The following is a 19,758-nucleotide window of genomic DNA, read 5'->3' as shown; positions in this document are numbered from 1 at the left end:
AATATTTCCAAGTACTCATTGCGTGTATATTATTTCTGCCTATAAGAAATATGCATGTGTTTGCCGGTAATATATGAGGAACTAAGGAGGTAAGAAATACCACTTCTACTTCTCCAAGAAAATGGGGAAAAGTTACAAGTATACATATTCCACTGAGGACTGGACCCCAGCGGTGCCTAGCCAAATTGCTATATCTCTTTAATAAAAGGTTGGAGAATTATGATATTAATGTGCAGTTGGCATAACTAAGAGACCCAAGCCTATGTATACAGAAGTTGCACATTTCCAGTAAAACCAGAAAATAAACGCAGAAGCCAGATCTTAAAGAAATGGATTCTTTACTGGAATATTTACAAGCATACAATAAAAACAGAAGCACACATACACTTATTCAGACCTAGGAGAATTAGAGAGAAAGGGACAGCTTCGCATTAGCAGGTAACAACGTTGATTGGCAGGCAGGCAGGTGGGGGGGGGGAGAGAGCGAGAGCGCACATGGTCCTGCTCTTTTATACTATATTTGAACTTGGAGGTGGGCTTCTTATCAGTCACTTCCCCTCATGTCCCCAGGAAGTTGCTAAAAAAAACTGGTTGCAGATGGTCATGTGATGACCAGCATAAGGGGTTTAATGGTTGGGCAATTGACATAATGTTTCTCTAGAGTGACACCTTTCAGAGAGGTCATTCCCAGTGCTTGGCTAGCTTTAACAATCCGATGCTCAACAGCAGCATTGTCTTGATGGGTGCAGGGTGGGTGAGTGAGCTAATCCTGTCACAACTTGGAGCTATGTGCAGTATAGAGTGAAGCTGGAGGTGGGGAGGAAGTGCCTGCATGATGGAGAAGTGGCTTGTCATGGTGTTTTAACAGGAAAGTTTATGTTGTCTTTCCAAAGTATGACTTCTCTATTACTCTGGCTGCTGGTTCCCAGTGTCTGCGATTCTCAGGGAGGCTGGCATGCCACCTACCTGGGTTTGCAGTCATCTTTAGGGAGGCAGGGATGGATAGCATCGGGTCTTCCATGGGTCCACATCTGGTTTTAACATGCTGTTTCAGTCCAAGGCTTTCCTCAGCTGGGCATGTGTCTTCTTTGCGTGGTTCTGTCTCATGGGCACCAATCAGTCCATTTTCCCTGGCACACTCTTTGCACAGTCCAGATATAGTTATATCACAAGTCCATACTTTATAAAAAGCTTGCAAGGTAACACCCAGAGGTACATACAGGTTATTTGAGGAGAGATAAAGCAGAGTGCATTTGTTACGTGTTTGAGACAAGACCTTAGTCTCAAAATTATTATATGATTCATTGGACAGCCTGGACTCTGCCTTGATTATTCTTTATTATTATTATTATTTTTGTTACAATGTTTATGCCCCACACTGTCAATAAAAATACTGTGGAGGAAACTTATTACTATGAATTTTGTACTGAGTTTTAAATTGTATTGCATGTATGAATGTTTGAGTTTATTAATAAAGTTTTTTTTTTAAGGATTGTATTTCAAAAGCAGTATTGTACAGTTTGGTGTAGTGGTTAGGAGCGCAGACTCTAATCTGGGAGAACTGGGTTTGATTCCCCACTTCTCCACATGCAGATGCTGGTGTGACCTTGGGTCAGTCACAAGTTCTTTCAGAGCTGTTCTCTCAAGGGCAGTCCTCGAGAGAGCTCTCAGCCCCACCTACCTCACAGTGTGTCTGTTGTGGTGAGGGGAAGGGAAAAGGATTGTAAACTGCTTGAGACTCCTTCGGGTTATGAAGGTATAAATCCAATCTCTTCTTCTTCATCATCATTTACAACCCAGTTCTGTGCATGTTATGATGAAATCAGAGGGCTTACTGCCAAATAAAGGTGCTTAGGTTTATAGTTATGCAGCCCAGTCCTATGCATACTGACTTAGATGCACTGAGTTTCTTGGGGCTTACTTCCCAAGAAAGTATGCATACAACCATAGTGTTTTAATCATGGAATAGTTCTGAAAATCATCTAGTACTGAGTACTGATTTGATGCAAAAAGAAATGGGTGAGGCCTTGCTAGTTCCTGTGGTTTTTAAAACATTTAGTGGGAAGATTTGTACGTGACTGACGTTTCCAAGAATGGAACAGCTACACTGGGATATGCAGTTGAGTTTAAGGCTTATATCCAAAATGTTCTGATATCGAACAAGACACGTTCATCTGAGGTTTTGATTTGATCCCATGCTGGATGTGCCAGGGCTTGGGTTTGTTTTATGTGAAACAGAATTAGTAACTAGGATAGATTATTTGAGATTGCTGATATGAGTCTAAATGCCAAGAACATCCTGAGTGTCTCGATGGGTACATCCGAGGTCACAGAAGAGAGAACGCCTTGTGCCTATACAGATAGCAAGCAGCCACACCACTGCCTACTCCCAACCACTGAGCTTAGTGGGGAAGCCTTCCAGACCAGGGACTTATGACTTCTGAGCGCCTATCAGCCCCCAGTGCTTTTCCCGTACCAGAAGTTGAGGGCCGAATTATTGTAAAGACAAAGAATGCAGCGATTGCATAGACCTTTATACTTTGAAAGTGCTAAAGTACCGGAAAACATTTTTTTTGTCCTATATAGCCAGTATCAGAAACAGTCGAAATAGTTGTAGTGGTGACCACCTTTCCTTGATTTCCAGAAACGGCAAGGCGAGTCGGGTGGGGGAAATTCCAGGACAAAGACAGGCGAATGAATGGAGAGGGCTGCTTTTTAAAAAACGCGTCTTCGTGCCTCGTCGTTCCAAGCGAGCTGAGGCACGTCCCAATCCCAGACTCCAGTCGCTCCCTGCACGTCCGGCACTGCCCGGGAGCTTTTCCGTGCTCTTCGTTGGATCTCGCGTGTTCCCAGCCAGTGTCCCTAAGGGATGGCTGGGGGAGGCGGCGGCGGCGGCGGCACGAGAGGAAGGGAGGGGAGCAGGCCGGGGGACGCGCCGCGCTCGCTCCCATTGGTACGTGTGCACGCTCCCGTGCGGCATGTCCTCTGTAGTAGTATCCGGCGGCGTGGTGGGAGGGAACGTGGCGTTTCCCGCGTGGAGCCCCGGCAGGGCCACAGGCAGCGTGCGGCTCTGCTGCGCTGAGAGGGAATGCCTCGTGGCTGGGAGAGCGCGCGGATCCGCCTGCAAATGGCCACCGGTTGGGAAGCCGAACCACCCCCGCCGGCCAAGCTCAGTGGAGACTCAGTAGAAAGCATGAGGCGGATTTTCATCAGTCACCCCGAGAGCCGCGAGGAGGATGGCCAGGGCGGCCGAGAGGAGCGGCCCGAGGGCCCGGCAGCGACGGGCTCCCTGGGAGTCCTCCCATGCCGCAGGAACTCAGGGGAGGCCCGGCCCGTCGTGGGCGCCTTTCCCCCCAGCCCTCCGCCGCCTAAGAAAGCGCCTCACAGAGAGCACCGCAGAGATGCTCAGAGATGCTTACACTACATAGTGCCTTGCATGAACGCGTATGGCTTGTGCATAGTCGACCACTTCCTGGGCTACAGGATGGCCGAGAAAATCTTGCAAGAGGTCCTGGCTTTGCACCTGAGTGACAAATTCCAGGACGGAGCCTTGGCGAGTCAGAAGCCGGGCAGCAGCAAAGCTATTCGCGGGGACAAGATTTTGTGGGTAGAGGGCAGTGAGCCGGGCTGTGAAAACATAGGCTACCTCCTGAAAAGAATGGATAAACTCATCATGTATGCAGATGGGAAGCTGGGGCATTACAAAATTAGAGGAAGACATAAGGTTAGTAGCTTCAGTTGGCGGGGCCTGGCGGCAAAGTTCTCTCTGGCTTTCCCAAAGTTTCTCATCACTTTGCCTACAGTTTCTGGGCATTCTTGTTGCATTACTGTTCAGTCTCTTTCATTCTCTTCCCCCGCTCGCTCCCGTTTTTTTAAATGCCTAGACCTCGTTTAATCATTTTAAGGGTATTGACGGAGGTGTAGGTAACGTGGTTTCAGGTTTGTAAACGGGAAAGAAATGGTTAATCGCTCAACACTAAAGCGAACTCAGTGCTTTTTGATGCTGTCTCCCCCCCCTCTCCAGCGCACCCCGAGAGTTAAACTAAAAATTATCACGTGCGTAATTTCTGGAGTAGTCCTGAAATAGTGGGGGGGGTTTTAAAAAAATAATTTATGCTAAGGTTTATGTTTTTATGTTGAAACCTTTCCTTACTCTTTCGGGATGAGACGGTATTTTCTGCCTTTTAAAGGCAGTTCAAATAAGCCTTGCAATTAGACGGATTGTTTTAAGTGCAGCCTTTGCGATGGGAACGTTTCCTTTCAGAGCACGGGCACTTGGGACGGATTATGCTGTTTGCGAAGCAATTTCCAGCCATCTAATGATGATTTGTCTGCAAAAGGTGTGGAGAAGGACGTCTTACGAAAAGAGACGATGATAAAGTAGTTGTAAACTCTCGGAGGAATTAAGTTGCCAAGAGAAACTCCTCTGGCACTCGCTTATACCCTGCTTCCCCCACCGTTTGTTTACATTGGCTTGTAGTATGTGACCCTAGTAGAAAGCGTACATGCTGCGGGAGAATTCCTCAATGGCGGAGGCCACGCCCCCTCCAGGCGTGGGCGTTGCCTGGGCGACAATAAGTCACGCCTCTTCCAGACACGCGGCTTCCCCCCCCCCTCCCCGATTGCAGCCGTGAACCCTGTAGAGGGCTGAAGCGGGCTACGCCCCGTCGGCCTCTTGATTGGCTGGATTCATGTTCCACAGATCTGAGGGTAGGCGCGGGGAAAGATTGGCCCTGGGTCGGGGCTCCACCCACGTGCCCGCTCGCCGCCGAAGTAAGAACACATTTTGCACGTAGCAGACGTATTAATCAGAAAGGGGCCATCTGCCGCCTTGGTAAATAAATGGAAAGCAGTTTGCCGGACCCAGCTTCCCAAAAGGGGGAGTGAATCACAAACCGGGGGGGTGTTCACTTAAAACGCTGATCTCCCGCAAAGCAGAGAGAAAAGGGCTCCGGACGCTTCCTTTTTGAGCTGCTGTCTGTCTGTGCCAAGCCAAGGTGTTTCTCTTAAGCAGTGAGTGGAGGTCAGGGCGAGGTAGGAGCGCACCCACCATTCATGTCATTATCAAGTCTTTGAGAGGAGCCCAGAAGCTTATTTGCAGCTGCATGGAAGACAAACTTATTACTTGGCAGAACTTCGGGACGCATCAAACTCTTCTGCTATCCGGTCATAGTTTTGGTTCTTTTTTTCCACCTTCAGACATACATTTTTAAAAAATCAATTAGTTTAAAATGGGGGGTGTATGGTTAATCCAGTTTGACAGAATTATTGATTAATTCATTTTCTCACAGTTATTGGTAATTTGTTGGTTAACTGTTTGATTGGGCTGTTGACTTCATAGAAAAAAGGTGGGGGTTACTAGCCTTGCTAAAATGCCTTTGGGACATATTATGAGATTAGATCTTGAGAAAATAGCCCTGGACTACATTGTGCCCTGTTTGCACAACATCGGCTTCTGCTACCTGGACAATTTTTTGGGCGAGTTAGTAGGGGACTGTGTCCTGGAGCGAGTAAAGCAGATGCATTATGATGGAGAACTTCAGGATGGTCAACTTGCTGGCCAAAGCAACGGCATCTCCAAACGACACTTGAGGGGAGACCAGATAAAGTGGATCACAGGCACTGAGGAAGGATGCGAGGCCATCAACTTTCTCCTGTCGCTGACAGACAGGCTGGTGATGTACTGTGGCAGTAGACTGGGCAAATATTACGTGAAAGAAAGGTCCAAGGTAAGAGCTCTGAAAGGAGTAAAATACTGACAGCCATTTACAGGTTACATAGGTTGCTTTTATGGAATTCAAAGAAGTTTTATAAAGTTTTCTCTCTCCCTCTAATGCACTAGGGTAGATCTCAGGAGGCTAATGGATTTATTTGCTTTAATGTTACTGCTGGAATTAATCTTTCCATCCTAAACTGCAAGATTTGGGTACCAGGAGTCACTACAGTGATCCTTCTGTGCTTCTCTAAAGCCATGGTTCTAAAGAGTCTCTTGTAAAATAACATAGAAACTAATACGACTTACTTCCAAGGAAGTGTGCCTACAAGTTCAACAGTGTAATCCTGTCCAGAGTTAACTTCAGTCTAAGCTTGTTGATTTTTTACACTGAAGTAACTGCACAGGATTGCACTGTAAGAATCTTTCAAGGGCAGCAGCACATGCATGTGAATCAAACTAAGTTTATAACTCATCTGCATTGGGGTATGCCAGGTGGTTTTCAATGAGAATACAGCACTTGGTTTTCCAGGCACCAAAGTGCAGAAGCAAAATTAAGTGAGAAGGTATGCCAAAGTCTATTTCATAATGATGCTAACAGGTTACTTTCCACTAAGCTGCAAGTTGGTTCATTGTGCTGCTTGCACATAGAGTGCTTCTCAGGCTCCTGGGCAGCTTTGTTCATCTTTTGAGAGCTAATAAAGTTAATCCCTTACTTATGCACATATGCACTAGGAAAGACTATTGAACAGTGCTCGCTTCGGCAGCACATATACTAAAATTGGAACGAAGACTATTGAACAGCTGCATAAATAAACAAAATCTATAGCAATTAATAAACCGATTTCGTCTGAAAAGTGATAGAAGGGTGGGTCTAAGCATGAATTCCTTCTGGTGCTTGAAGCTGCTGTATTCATGGAACTACAGAAATATTTCAGGCTTGTGTCGTCTGTCAACCCCAGTCCTATGTAGATGTAATAAAAAGTAAGTCCCAGCCAGTTCAATGTGACTTATGCCCTAGTAAATGGTATCTGAAGAAGTGTGCTTGCACATGAAATCTAATACCCAGAATTTGTTGGACTTAAAAATGCCAGTGGACTCAAACTTTGCCCTAGTAAATGTATATAGGATTGCAACATATGAATATCATGTGTATATTCAACTGGAGAAAATTGGAAAATTAGATATTGGATAGCTGTTTGGAAGTTAGTACCAGGCCTGTTCCTTACTCCTGGATTGTACATGCTGCATGTCCATCCACTAATGAATGAACAAAGGATATTTAAGGTATTGTTCTTTATGCTAAAGTTCTTTTGCTATACCTATTTACCATGGTGTTAAATGGAGGTAGTCTTCACCTGTCAGACTAGCTCTTTCAGTGACTTTGAACATAATATGTATATGTATATATTTTCAGCCATATAGGCCAAGCTCTCTATAAAGTGGCAATTATAAGTATGTTTCCTAGGAATAAATCCCACTGCACTAAGAAGGACTTTCTTCTGAGGATACATGTGTAGGATCATGCAGCTCAGGAGATGGAGGATCAGTGTGCTGCAGCCTTGCAGATAAGTACAGTTTTTTCCCCAGTACACAGAAAGATATATCTTCTCTCTGTGTCAAGTAGCTTGGGTTTAGCTGCTCACCTTGAATACATTTTTAGTATCCTGGGTGAGCAGGTAGCTAGCTACGACACTGGTCAGTGGTTGTTTGTACACATACAGTTGTTATGCAGCCTAGTCCTATGCATGGTTATTCAGAAGCAAACCGTATTAAGTTCAGTGGGGCTTATTTCTGAGTAAGTGCTCACTGGATTATACTCTTGAGTTGTTTGCACCAGTGCATCCATCCATTGCAGCAGTGCATCCATTCCAACTACTTGGTTGCTGATAAGCTTTTTCAGTGTAGTTCCATTGTCACAAAACATGCTGTGTATCACAGTTTCCTTCAGATATTGGTGTCTAAATAGGTGGAGTGTGTGAACAAGGAAGGAGAACAAACAACCAGAGCTGAATTCTACATTGCCAATTTGCTCATCAGTCTCCATGTCCTTAAGTTCCTCTAACCTCTTTCAGAGCTAAGTATAGCTTTTACACTAAATTCAGCCCATTCCCTTTTCTGTGCTGTCTGTGTCATAGTCTTGTATCTGCATCACCATTTTCACAAACCTCAGCTGTCAATCTGCTTCTGCTTCTGTTTTCAACTCTGGTTTGAAGCCATATGATAATGGCAGTGCATAATGCAGATCTAGCACCCACATTTGAAAGAACGGGAATCCTATGTATGTAAAAGGCAAGCCGTGCTGGCAACAACTCACCTACTCTCCCATTGGCCACTGGGGAGGCTGCCTTGGTGTCCTATTGGCCTATTCCATTGGCTTCTCCATTCTTACACCCCCACTTTTGATGCGTTGCACCTTGGGAATTGTAGTTCTCAGCTGGCCTTACTGCAACCATAACAGAAGGAATTAGAACGGCAACTCCCAAGTTGGGAGTCCCAAGAGGCCATGGGGCATTAGCAGGGAGTCAGTTAAACTATTAATCAGTTAAAATGTTAAACAGGAAGCAGCTTTGGAATTGAAAGGGGGGGGAAGGGAAGGCCTGGACACCTCTTTGAATTACAATTGATCTCCAGACTACAGAGATCAGTCCCTACAGAGAAAATGGTTGATTTGGAGAGTGATCTCTATGGCATTATACCTCACTGAAGTCCTTCAACAAATCTGGCCCTCCCCTTAGTATTGGTGACACCTGGAGATCTCCAAGATCAGTTCTCCTGGAGAAAATGACTGCTTTGGGCAGTGGACCCGATGGCATTATATTCTGCTGAGGTCCCTCCCCAGCCCAAACCCTGCCCTCCCCAGCCTTTACCCCTAAAATCTATAGGTATTTCCCAACCCAGAGTTGGCAACCCTGTAACTGGCTACAGAACCACTTTCCATACCCTTTGAACCCGGAAAACATGGCATAGGAGGAGGTGCTTTTCTACCTTAGCTGCTACTGCATAGCCCCAAATCAACATAAGTTGGGGTGGAGGGAGCCATACCTGTTACCATGCAGCTCTCCTCCTATACTACCCACTTGGGGCGGGCAAAACGACATGAGACAGCCCTGCCTTATTGCTAAGCAGAAGGAAATAAGCAAGGCTCGCCTCCCTCTATTTTCCCCTTCCCTCCACCGCTCCACTAGCCACAGCCGGGACAATCACCTGGAGCCTCCTCCTAGAGCTCGTTGTATTTCTTCCCACAATGGGCCTTACTCCTAGTTAGTATATATTTTATATATGCATGAGAGAGTATGTTGGAAGTGTGGGGAAAAGTGTGAATGACCAATGGGCACTTCTGGTCTCTGGAGTATGGTTAGGTAGTCTTAATATCTGTACCGGGCTGACCATTGAGGCTTATTGAACAGGACTGTAAAAAACTTCAGTTATTTTAGTGGTGAGTCTACTCTCAACTACTGAACTGTTATTGCAGTTGAAGGCGTTTAGCATTTCAGTTTCTCTTATGCTGTTCGTGTTAGGTATGAATTATGTTGTGGAGACAAGAATTTAAGAGAAACTGAATGTTCATTGTAGTCAGTGTCGCTGGTGTTTGTTATCAGAGCTTTTAAGCCTCAAATTGTGAAATATGCCCTAAATTGAAAACTTATTTTAACCTTCAAACAAAATTCAGAAATAGGTTAATTCCAGGCTTTATAAATGACATCAGTGTAAAAAAACCTGCTAGAATGGTGATGACAGTTATGTTAGCATAATTTACTGCGGAAGAATCCTGATAACAAAATTTGGCTGTTTCAAAGCAACAGCATTGTTTGATACGCTTAACTTCAATTTTCTTTGTATGTTACTGAGAAAATAATGTACGACACACAGTAATCCTAAACTAGACAAAGAGCAAATCCCACCCTAGTTGAGCATTTATACGAGTCACAGAACTGACCTTTACACTAATGTCTGCTAGTGTAAGATTTATGAAAGTTATTTCTGTATAGATCTGGTTTCAGCCATCAGCAGTTACATATTGACTATAGGAACAGGAAGCTTTAAACATAGTGCTGCAAAATTAAATAGTACTATTGTTCAGAATTGCAATAAAATGAGTACAATAACTAATTGAATTCCCATTGGCAGGCTGCCGGGGTGGAATTTTAAAACCCACTTCCCTCACCAAACCCACAGTGGAATACTTTGGCCATGTCCTCCTGTCTGACTGGGGCATGTCCCCCTCACCCCGTATGCGATGCCTTTCTTCAGAAATTAAGAGTGACCACATCCATGAGGATCTCTTGGACTGGTTTAAAGCTTGCCAGTTCTGAAAGATCTTCAGTTTAGACTGGGGGGGGGGGTCAGGTTGGGGAGTGGGTGGGAGTAGTTTCCCTTATTTACTGTTTTGCAGAGTTGTGATTGTATGTCATTTGGTTTTAAATTGTATTATGAACAATCTTGGAGACCAGTAGGGTCAAAAGACAGTCTAGAAATATGCTAAATAAATAGCTTTCTTTGCATTTGCTTGCTTATTAAGGTTTACCTTGTTTACATGTTATTTCATTTGCCAGCTGGTATCACATAATTTACTGTTATTATTTCAGATTTTCACAGCCGCATACTAGCTGCTCTCTTCAATGCCATAAGAACATAAGAGAAGCCAATGTTGGATCAGGCCAATGGCCCATCCAGTCCAACACTGTCACACAGTGGCCAAAAATACCAGGTGCCATCAGGAGGTCCACCACTGGGGCCAAAACATTAGAAGCCCTCCCAACTGTCCCCCCCCCAAGCACCAAGAGTACAGTGCATCACTTGCCTCAGACTGAGAGTTCCTATCTATACCTTGTGGCTAATAGCCACTGATGGACCTCTGCTCCATATGTTTATCTAATTCCCTCTTGAAGCCTTCCATGCTTGTAGCCACCACCACGACTTCAATTGAATTTAGAAGGTTACAACTCTACTTAGGTGGCACTGCTAACTCAGAGCATGGTTTGATGGATTACGAACATGCCCTGTTGTTACAAGCGCTCCTTTTTTGTGTGTTCTTCTCCTCCTCCTCCTCCACTCTCAGCTCCACCTACCTTACAGGGTGTCTATTGTGAGGAGGGGAAGGGAGTGGAGGTTGTAAACCGCTCTGAGACTCCTTTGGGTAGTGAAGGGCGGGGTATATCCTCCTCCTCCTCCTCCTCCTCCTCCTCCTCCTCAGTTTTCTGGTTGTTTTAACCATAAGTTTTCTGTGCCATTTGAATAAGCAAAACTGTCATTAGCCATAACTTTCAAATTGCTACAGGAAAACGTGGTTTGCAGTGAATTTACAAGCTGCAGTTTGGAGGTTAGTTCTGATCACAGTCACAGTAGCGCAGAGGCAGAGAACAAGTTTTGCACACAGCCCGAGTTTCATCCCCTGTACCTCTGGTTTAAAAAGTTCTTGGGTAGTAAGGCTGAGAACGGCCTTTCTCTGCCTGAGTCCCCAGAGAGTTGCTGTTAGAGTATACAGCAGTAGATTGGATAGGTCAGAGTTCTGACTTGGTGTAAGACAGCTTCATGCTATCAAGCGTGTTCATCACCATGCTTCCATTCATTTCTCTAGCACTGTGCAGGAGAATGTGCTAGTTTATAGGGCTTGAAACATCTTCTTCACTACTGTGCCAAGTTCCTGTATTCTAGAGGCAGTGTCCTGATAGGGCAACAGTCTTATCCAAAATTGTTGAATGCTCCAGGTTGCTGAGTACAGGGAGCTTGGCTTGCAGAGATATAATTCTACATCTTTTCTAATGGTCTAAAGCTTTTAAATATTTGTATTGTTGCATTGGCATTCAACAGCAATAACGTTATAATAAAATGCCTGTAACATTGTAGTGGTGGTAACGTTAATGTTCTGTGACATTGCACTGTGTTGCTTATTCATGCACCCTACCCTAGACATTTATGTGCTAGCTTGGCAAATTTGAGAACAAAACCATCAGAGCGCATGAAATGGGCCTCCTCACAAGTGTACCATTTCAGAGATGCACAACTATGCTTGTGGGTGAAAATTTATTCCCATTATTTGCGGGGGAGGAATCCTCCTGTAAATTGAAAGCAACCCTACAAAAATGAATTGAGGTATGGCAGAAGACAATATATATGAATATTTGAAGCTACTTTCTCAAGGGTTAATTTTGAATGATTTTTTTCCCCTTTGCAAATCTCACTGTTGAATTGCTTTATCAAGGATAATGGCAGGGTGGGGGGGGACTTTAATCCTTCCACCAACATCACTTTCTGGATAAAACCACTCTTGAGGGTCTTATACCTTCTCCAGCAGGATTAGAAGCATGTCAAGTGTGGCTGTTTTCAGAGAGAGAGCAGCAGGAGACACAAGGGTGATCTTCCTTGTGTGCTTCTCTTCCTTGATAAAGAAATCCCAGTGGCTAAATGTGCAAAATAAAATCACAAGGAAACCATAAGTTGTTATTCAGCCCTCCAAGAGAATGTTGAACAGCGTCATTCTCTGTAACATGTTACCTTTGTATTTGAAGAGGTGAGATGGTGTTTTCAGTCAAGCAGTCCTTATCTTAGGTGGTGTGTACCAAATGTGCTGTGAATGGACTCGTTGACTGTGTTTGCACTGCACTGTGCTTGGCAGCCCTTCTTGGTTTGGAGCCAAACCCTGAACATCTGAAGCTGCCTTATACTGGGTCATACTGTGGGTCTCTCAAGGTCAGTGTTATCAGGTCTGACTGCCAGCAGGATTTTCACATCACCTATTACCTGTTTGGTGTAGTGGTTAAGTACGCGGACTCTAATCTGGGAGAACTGGGTTTGATTCCCCACTCCTCCACTTGCACCTGTCTGGATTACCTTGCGCAAGCCATAGTTCTGATAAGAGCTGTCCTTGAAAAAGAGCAGTTTCTGTCAGAGCTCTCTCAGCCCCACCTACCTCACAGGGTGTCTGTTGTGGGGAGGGGAAGGGAAAGGAGTTTGTAAACCGCTCTGAGACACCTTTGGGTAGTGAAGGGCGGGGTATAAATCCAATCTCTTCTTCTTCTTCTGATCTTTTTTAACTGGAGATGCTGGGGATTAAAGTTGGGAGCTTCTGCATGCAAAGCAAGTGCTATACCATTCAGCTCCATCCTCAATGCAGGGTGCTTCTGGATGGGAGGTGGGCTCAGTGGACAGGTTCTTGTTCAAGTCCATATAGTTATGTGTCCAAAAATGGCCTTGGTATGCACAGACAGCTTGAAAGCTTTTATCTTTTTTCCTGAGATCCCATGACCATGAAGTAATCTAGTTCTAGTACCATTTTTGTGCTAAAATGAGTATTCTGCTGTTTTCAAGGCAAAGGAAAATTAATGAATCCATATATTTTCTACTGCCCGCTTTGGTGGTTGTATTCATCATAATTATGGAGGTAGGGGATCATTCTTTTCAGTCACATAAAAATATAAACTGCACCGCTGCAAACTTACTCTGTTCTGGGCATGAAACCTAAGCAGCAGTGTGTGAGAGATTTATTATTGGGTTGCTGAAGAGCACCGCCTATGGAAATATAATTGTTTATTATAGGTTACAAAGGATTTTGATGATGCTCGCATAGCAGCATGCTTTGCAATTAGTTTACAATGGAAGGTCTGATGAAAACTGCCATCCTGGAGAAATATGCATAATTTGTCTTTTTTTCTAATCAAATGCACATGTTCTGGTGTAGCGGTTGGGTTCAAATCTGTTCTCCTGGCCATCTGCCAGGATGCCCAATGTTCATCAGACTGGGTCCAGAGCAACCAGAACAGTAAATACATCAGACAAGTCATTTTATGATATCAGACAGAAGAATTCCACTTTGGCAGAGATCCTGGAGCAATTGCCATGGCTCTGTATCAGAGCCGATGTTTATATCTGTGTTTGTCAAGCCAGATTAGCTGGTATAGTTGATTGTATGCAAGGATAGGGTTTTGTGTGTAGGCTTTGGGGGGTGTTGTGATGACTGAGGCATTAAACCTGCGTGCAGTTTGAGGCTCTTAGTGTAAAATACAGCTTTCCAAACTCATAAAATTTGAGGTGTGAGTAGTGCTTGGGGGTATGTGTGGCATGCAGTAGTTCCTGAAAGACCAGAAAGCAGCTGCTGTTAATAATAAAAATACTTAATTAGTGTTGCTGATGCTTTACAAAGTAAAATAAGCAATAAGATAGGGCCCTGCCTGTGAGGAGCTTGCAATCTCAGTTTTAAAAAACTGAGAAGACAACAGTGGGGTGGGAGGAGGAAAGGAAGACAAACAAAAGCTTGGGTAATGGGCATACTGGGCAAATGCAGTTTCATGTTGTTAAGGCTTAGTTTGTGTAAGGAATGTTGGACTGAAAGGTTAGGTCTTGGGGGGGCAAGATATATATTTCTGACTCCTAGCCCAACCACAGGTTTGTTGTGAGGTAGTAAAGGTAAAGGTTTCCCTTGCTCGAGAGCTAGTTGAATCTGACTGTAGGGGGCGATGCTCATCTCTGTTTCCAAGCCGAAGAGCCAGCGGTGTCTGAAGACATTTCCATGGAGATGTAGCCGGCATGACTAAACACCAAGGTGCATGGAGCGCTGTTACCTTCCCACCAAAGCGGTACCTATTTATCCACTTGCAATTTCTTGCTTTCAAACTGCTAATGGCAAAACACAATGGTATTTGCTATATACACTAGCATACAGAGTTCAATGGAGAATACTGATGATGGTGTAGGAGAATCTCCATTATCCAGCTCTCCTGTCTATCTGACTTTCAAGTTGCTCCACACCTATGCAGTATTTGTTAGAAAGCAGCTCACTGATTGTCCCAACATCCTGAGTTTTCCCCAAGCATAAAAAATATTTCATTCCATTTGGTACTTCTCTGTTGTTTTACATTATATCATCTGTCTTGGGTCTCAGTAGAAATGGGGGGGGGTATAAATAAAGTAAATAAGACTATTTAGTCTCTAGGTTTTGAGCTGGATTATTTAAAAGTTTGAAAATATGCACTGCATTTTATGATTACATCAAATATTTAGATTGTCCAGAGCCTAAACCAGAGCATGAAGTCACTGGACAACTTCAGTTTACCTCCATGCCTGGTTTTTGATCAGATTGTTGATCAGCAACCTGATCAGTAAAAATTGCTGTGGATGGTTCTTCTGTCACCTCTCTCTCTCTCTCTCTCCCCCCCCCCCCTTTAAAAGATATAAATCGCCTAAACTCTTTGCAACCTTTCCTGGAAACTAAACTGGACATGGTCTTAGTCATGGTGTATGGCAATTTGAAAGTCATAAGAGAGGAAAGTATAAGCAGATTCCTAGGAACAGAAATCTCAGGATACCCTTGAGAATTCAAGTATATGGAGAGAGGTTTACATTACTTTGACAAATATGCATTTTAAAATCTATATTTGCTGAACATATGTCCATCCAGGGGGATGTGTTGTTATAGGGGAGAATCAAGGGAGAAAAGAAGGTGCCTTCTCTGGCTGTTGATTCTCTGTTTCCCCCCTTGCCAGAGTTTTTTCCTTCTTCAGAATCGGGCTTAGTGAAGAAATGTATACAAACTGTTTGAAAGGAAGGGGTTATGAGGGAGGATTGATGATCATTCTGTAGGTGTGGCTGAGTAAGTTTGTTGTAGCAAAAATAAACTTGTGACACCTTAAAGACTAACAATATTTTATTCCATTGTACTCTTGTGGACTAGAACTGTCTCTTTCAGAAGCAATAAATGGGATCCTTACTATATCTTTAAGGTGCTGGAAGACTCAAGGTTAAAATTGGTGTTAAGCTTTCCTTCCTTCTCCCATCAATTCCCCCCTGCAAATGGTTCTGCCTTAGAGTTATGAAGTAAACATAGGTTGGGGGATGTGTCATTCCACCATGAGTATATGCAATAGCGAGTCAGTGGTTTTATCACACTATATCTAATGATAAAAAGTAGAGACATCACCCTGCCAACAAAAGTCCGCATGGTCAAAGCAATGGTATTCCCAGTAGTCATGTATGGCTGCGAGAGCTGGACTATAAGGAAGGCCGAGCGCCGAAGAATAGATTCTTTTGAACTATGGTGCTGGAGGAGACTCTTGAGAGTCCCTTGGACTGCAAGAAGAACAAATCAGTCAATCCTCAAAGAAATCAACCCTGACTGTTCCCTGGAAGGCCAGATAATGAAACTGAAGCTCAAATACTTTGGCCACCAAATGAGAAGGGAGCACTCACTGGAGAAGACCCTGATGCTTGGAAAGATTGAAGGTCAAAGAAGACGGGGACGGTAAAGGATGAGATGGTTAGACAGTGTCATCGATGCAACAAACATGAAGTTGAGCCAACTTCAGAGGACGGCAGAAGACTGGAAGGCCTGGAGAGAGCTCGTCCATGGGGTCGCGAAGAGTCGGACTCGACTGTGCGACTGAACAACAACAACAAATCTAATCAAATACTTTTACTGATAAAAAGATCCATAACACGTTGAGTTCTGTTGCATGCAGAAGAAGGGGCGATTCCTCCATCCCATCCCCCCCCATGGAATTGTTTCTTGTCCATGTAGCTCAAAATGGCTGTCCATCGAGTGCATACAACCAGAGCATCTTGCAAGGATGGAAACAAGCAGACCGATTACTTTGCCTCCAAAGGTGGTGAAAAGCCTTACACAGCCTGGGACCAACATTCTCAGATAGTGAAAAGCTGCCTGACTTTGATGAGCATATCTTTTCTCCCTTCACACTCTGTATTCCAGACTATTTGAATATGGTACACATGTCTGGATCAAAGCCAGTAACGTGGTGGCATTTGTGAACTCTGTTCATGTGATGCAAAATCCAGCCTTTTCCATTAATACATACTGAACATGCTTTTAATTGATGTTAACCTGCATCATGCAAAAATTTCCATCAGGTTTCATTGCTTTGCTTGCACAAATGTGTTCAGTTTGAATTTGTGTCTCATAAGAGTTCCTGATCTTTGCTCCTTTCTGAAGGTTTTCTTTAATAATGATTTTAGAAACATTTTCCTGTGTACAGAACACTCTTACAGTCCTTAATAAAAAGCCAAGTGAGTACAAGCAAAACAAGACATGTTGGCACTCTCTGTCATGTGTCTGTTGTATTCACCTATAAAGCAGGGGAAGTATATGTGTATGTTGGAGGGGGAGGCTTTACGACAGAAGCAGCACACCAAAGGGGGTATTGAATTTCTCTACCTGCCTTTTTTCTCCTTTGCACCGGTGCTTGGGATTGAATGGAAAAAAGAGATTGGAACAACAGCTTGAAGGAAAATAAGGCCCACAACAACAGCTTGAAGAAAAATAAGGCTCTACACCCCACCCCTGAAGTAAATGGCCTCCAGCCCATTTCATGTATGAACCTATGAACATGTGACAAGATGGTCTTCTACCATCTCGTCTAGTTTGACTCTGAAAGATAGTAGCTTTCCCAAAGCTATCACCAACAGCATTTGATTAATAGTGCATTTGTAAGGGTAAGACCTCTGTATCACTTGACACCTTTTCAGTGGCCACTTCTCTGAATAAGTTTTGTTGAAGCTTGAACCAAGACCATAAGAAGTTCCAGTCCTGAATCTTCCAGATCCCAACAGTCTGTGTTTAGAACATCATGCTAGACTCACCAAAGGCTATCCAAAAACAAATTGGCTTTACTTATATATTCTAATGCAATTATTTCCCCTCCCAGAAATTTTTGGAATGAATAATGCATTAAAAGTGTCTCTAATGAACTGAAAAGCATTGATGTTCATTATCCTGATTGATGCCGGCAAGTGCATATGCTGAAAGGCAAACCTGTTTGTTTGCAGAAGGAATTCCAGGTGTCTAATTGAGTTAACAATTTACTTTGGTATCTTTATTTCCTTCCACAATGAGCTGCTTCACTAAATGTAGTTTTTTCTTCACAAGCTCATGTGTGCAAGAGAGCAAAAAAGCTGGGAGCCCTGGTTTATGCACCTTTCATCTTGGTCAGATAGGAATGAGATATGGCACATTATGCCCAGGTGAAATTAACCAGGGAAGAAAACTGTTGGTCTGTTTTTATAGCCATTGTTGCTGAGGTAGGAATGCTACTGGCAGTTTGGGTAAACTTCTGGAGCAACCTCACTTTCATCATTGTGGACTGGTAATCCTAAAACACAAACATAGGGGACTCCAAGGGTCATCTACGCCAACCCCCTGCACAATGCAGAAAATTCACATCTACCTCCCCCAGTGATCCCTGCTCTATGCCCAGAAGAAGGCTGGATGGTTACGGCAGAGTTGGTTGAAGCTTAATCCATCAGAGACTGAGGTCTTGTACCTGAGTCGGAAGGGAGGAGATACGGGCATTAGTCTCCCCACACTGGAAGGAGCACCTTTGGTGCTGGTCCAGAAAGTGAGGAGCCTAGGAGTATCATTGGATGCCTGTCTCTCTATGGAGGCCCCGGTTACTACAGTTGCCCAATCTGCCTTCTTCCATCTGTGGCAGATTAGGTTGCTGAGACCCAATCTCCCCCCCCCCCCAATAATTGGCTACAGTGACCCATGCAGTGGTCACTTCCAGGCTTGATTACTGCAATTTGCTCTACGCAGGCTTACCTTTCAGGGTGATCCAGAAATTACAGCCGGTACAAAATGAGGTGGCATGCCTGCTAACAGCAACATCTGTGCAGACTCATGTTTGGCAGGTGCTCTGCCAATTGTATTGGCTGCCGGTTGAGTTCTGGATCCACTTCAAGGTGTTGGTAATAACCTTTAAAGCCTTACACAGCCTGGGACCAACATACCTGAGGGACCGCCTCTTCCCATATATGCCCTGAAGAGTGTTACACTTGATGGATCAGCATCTCTTGGAGGTCCCTGGCCCGAAAGATGTCTATCTTGCCTCAACCAGGGCCAGGGCTTTTTCTGCCCTGGCCCCTGCCTGGTGGAACATGCTTCCTATTGAGATCAGGGCCCTGCAGAATCTTTGGGCAACTAATGAGCCTTTGGGAAATTAATTTGCATGTTTCCCAAAGGCTCATGGGAATGCTTTTGAAAGACTCACCATAACCTAGGTGGCATACAGCAGGACTGAGCTAGCAGAAATGCGCTTGTTGGAGATGTATTGAAGGCACCACTCTTGAGTGCCCTTCTAAGCTTTCTTGCCCTGTGGAAGGGAACTCAAAAGTCATTTAAATGCCCTCTGAACTGTCTTTTCCCAGGTCACATGATGCCCCCCCCCATTCCACAGTGGGAGGGAGAGGGAAGCCCAATGGCAAGCTGTGTACCGCCAGCAGCAGGGGTTCTCTCCTCGAAAGTAAGGTTTCTGGCATGGCTCTTTGTGGGTTGGGGCCCAAAATGCCCCACTGTAGCTACGGGCCTGCCAGGGATTGACAAGGCACCCTAGGTCTCATCCACTGAATCTATCTAGGTTACTTTTTTATTCCTGTGTTATGTCTAAGAATTACATGATCGCAGCATTGGTCTAAGTACTCTAATTATAAATATCTGTCAATGAACACTGACATTTGCTTTCCATTTCAAAGAGAACAGTGATCTGGCTAGAAATCAACACTAGCCTTTGCTCCTTGTTGAGACCATATACGTTTTTGTGGGTGGCAGGCTGTTATAAAAGAGAAGGGTCGTATTAAACCATAAAGAGACACTAAAAAAAAAAAGAAACACTCATCACCTATCTACCAAACCCCGTTGTGGCTTCAGGCTGTAAGACAGACTATATCTAAAAATAAGCAATCGTTTTTTACAGTAGTACAAATATTTTTAAATATTTAAGACACACATGTAAGCACTATATTTTATGGTTATGGTAACAAAATTAGTATCAAAATAGTAATAGATTAAAAATTATTTTCTTGTCTTGCTTTACTTCACTGATTTATATTTGCTTAATTTAAGTCAGGCCACCCTATATCAGCCTTTGCGTGATTCAGGACTAAGTGTGATTTGAATCGTGCATAAGTCCTGTTGATTAATGGTTCTGTATCACCAAAAACCTGCATACATTTACACCAACCAAACGGTGCATGATTCACAATCCTTTATCCTGTGTATAACAGTGGCCACTTGGTATATACTTCACAGGGGTGGTGTGAGG

The 19,758-nt window shown here is 44.0% G+C and overlaps 1 protein-coding gene across 1 annotated transcript in view; it reads left to right on the top strand.

The window, feature by feature from the left end:
* Window positions 1-4,810: 4,810 nt before the first annotated feature.
* Window positions 4,811-19,758, top strand: part of EGLN3 (egl-9 family hypoxia-inducible factor 3) — a 49,394-nt gene continuing 34,446 nt past the window's right edge. Inside the window, exon 1 of the mRNA XM_015409363.1 lies at window positions 4,811-5,729. Within this exon, the coding sequence (XP_015264849.1) occupies window positions 5,373-5,729 (357 nt within the window). The 5' untranslated portion in view covers window positions 4,811-5,372. The remainder of the gene's footprint in view (window positions 5,730-19,758) is intronic.

The sequence above is a fragment of the Gekko japonicus genome, unplaced genomic scaffold (assembly GCF_001447785.1).
Source record: "Gekko japonicus isolate JY-2015 unplaced genomic scaffold, Gekko_japonicus_V1.1 scaffold724, whole genome shotgun sequence".
Taxonomy (NCBI): domain Eukaryota; kingdom Metazoa; phylum Chordata; class Lepidosauria; order Squamata; family Gekkonidae; genus Gekko; species Gekko japonicus.
Note: the sequence above shows the minus strand (reverse complement) of the source record. Positions and strands in the feature narration are given on the sequence as shown.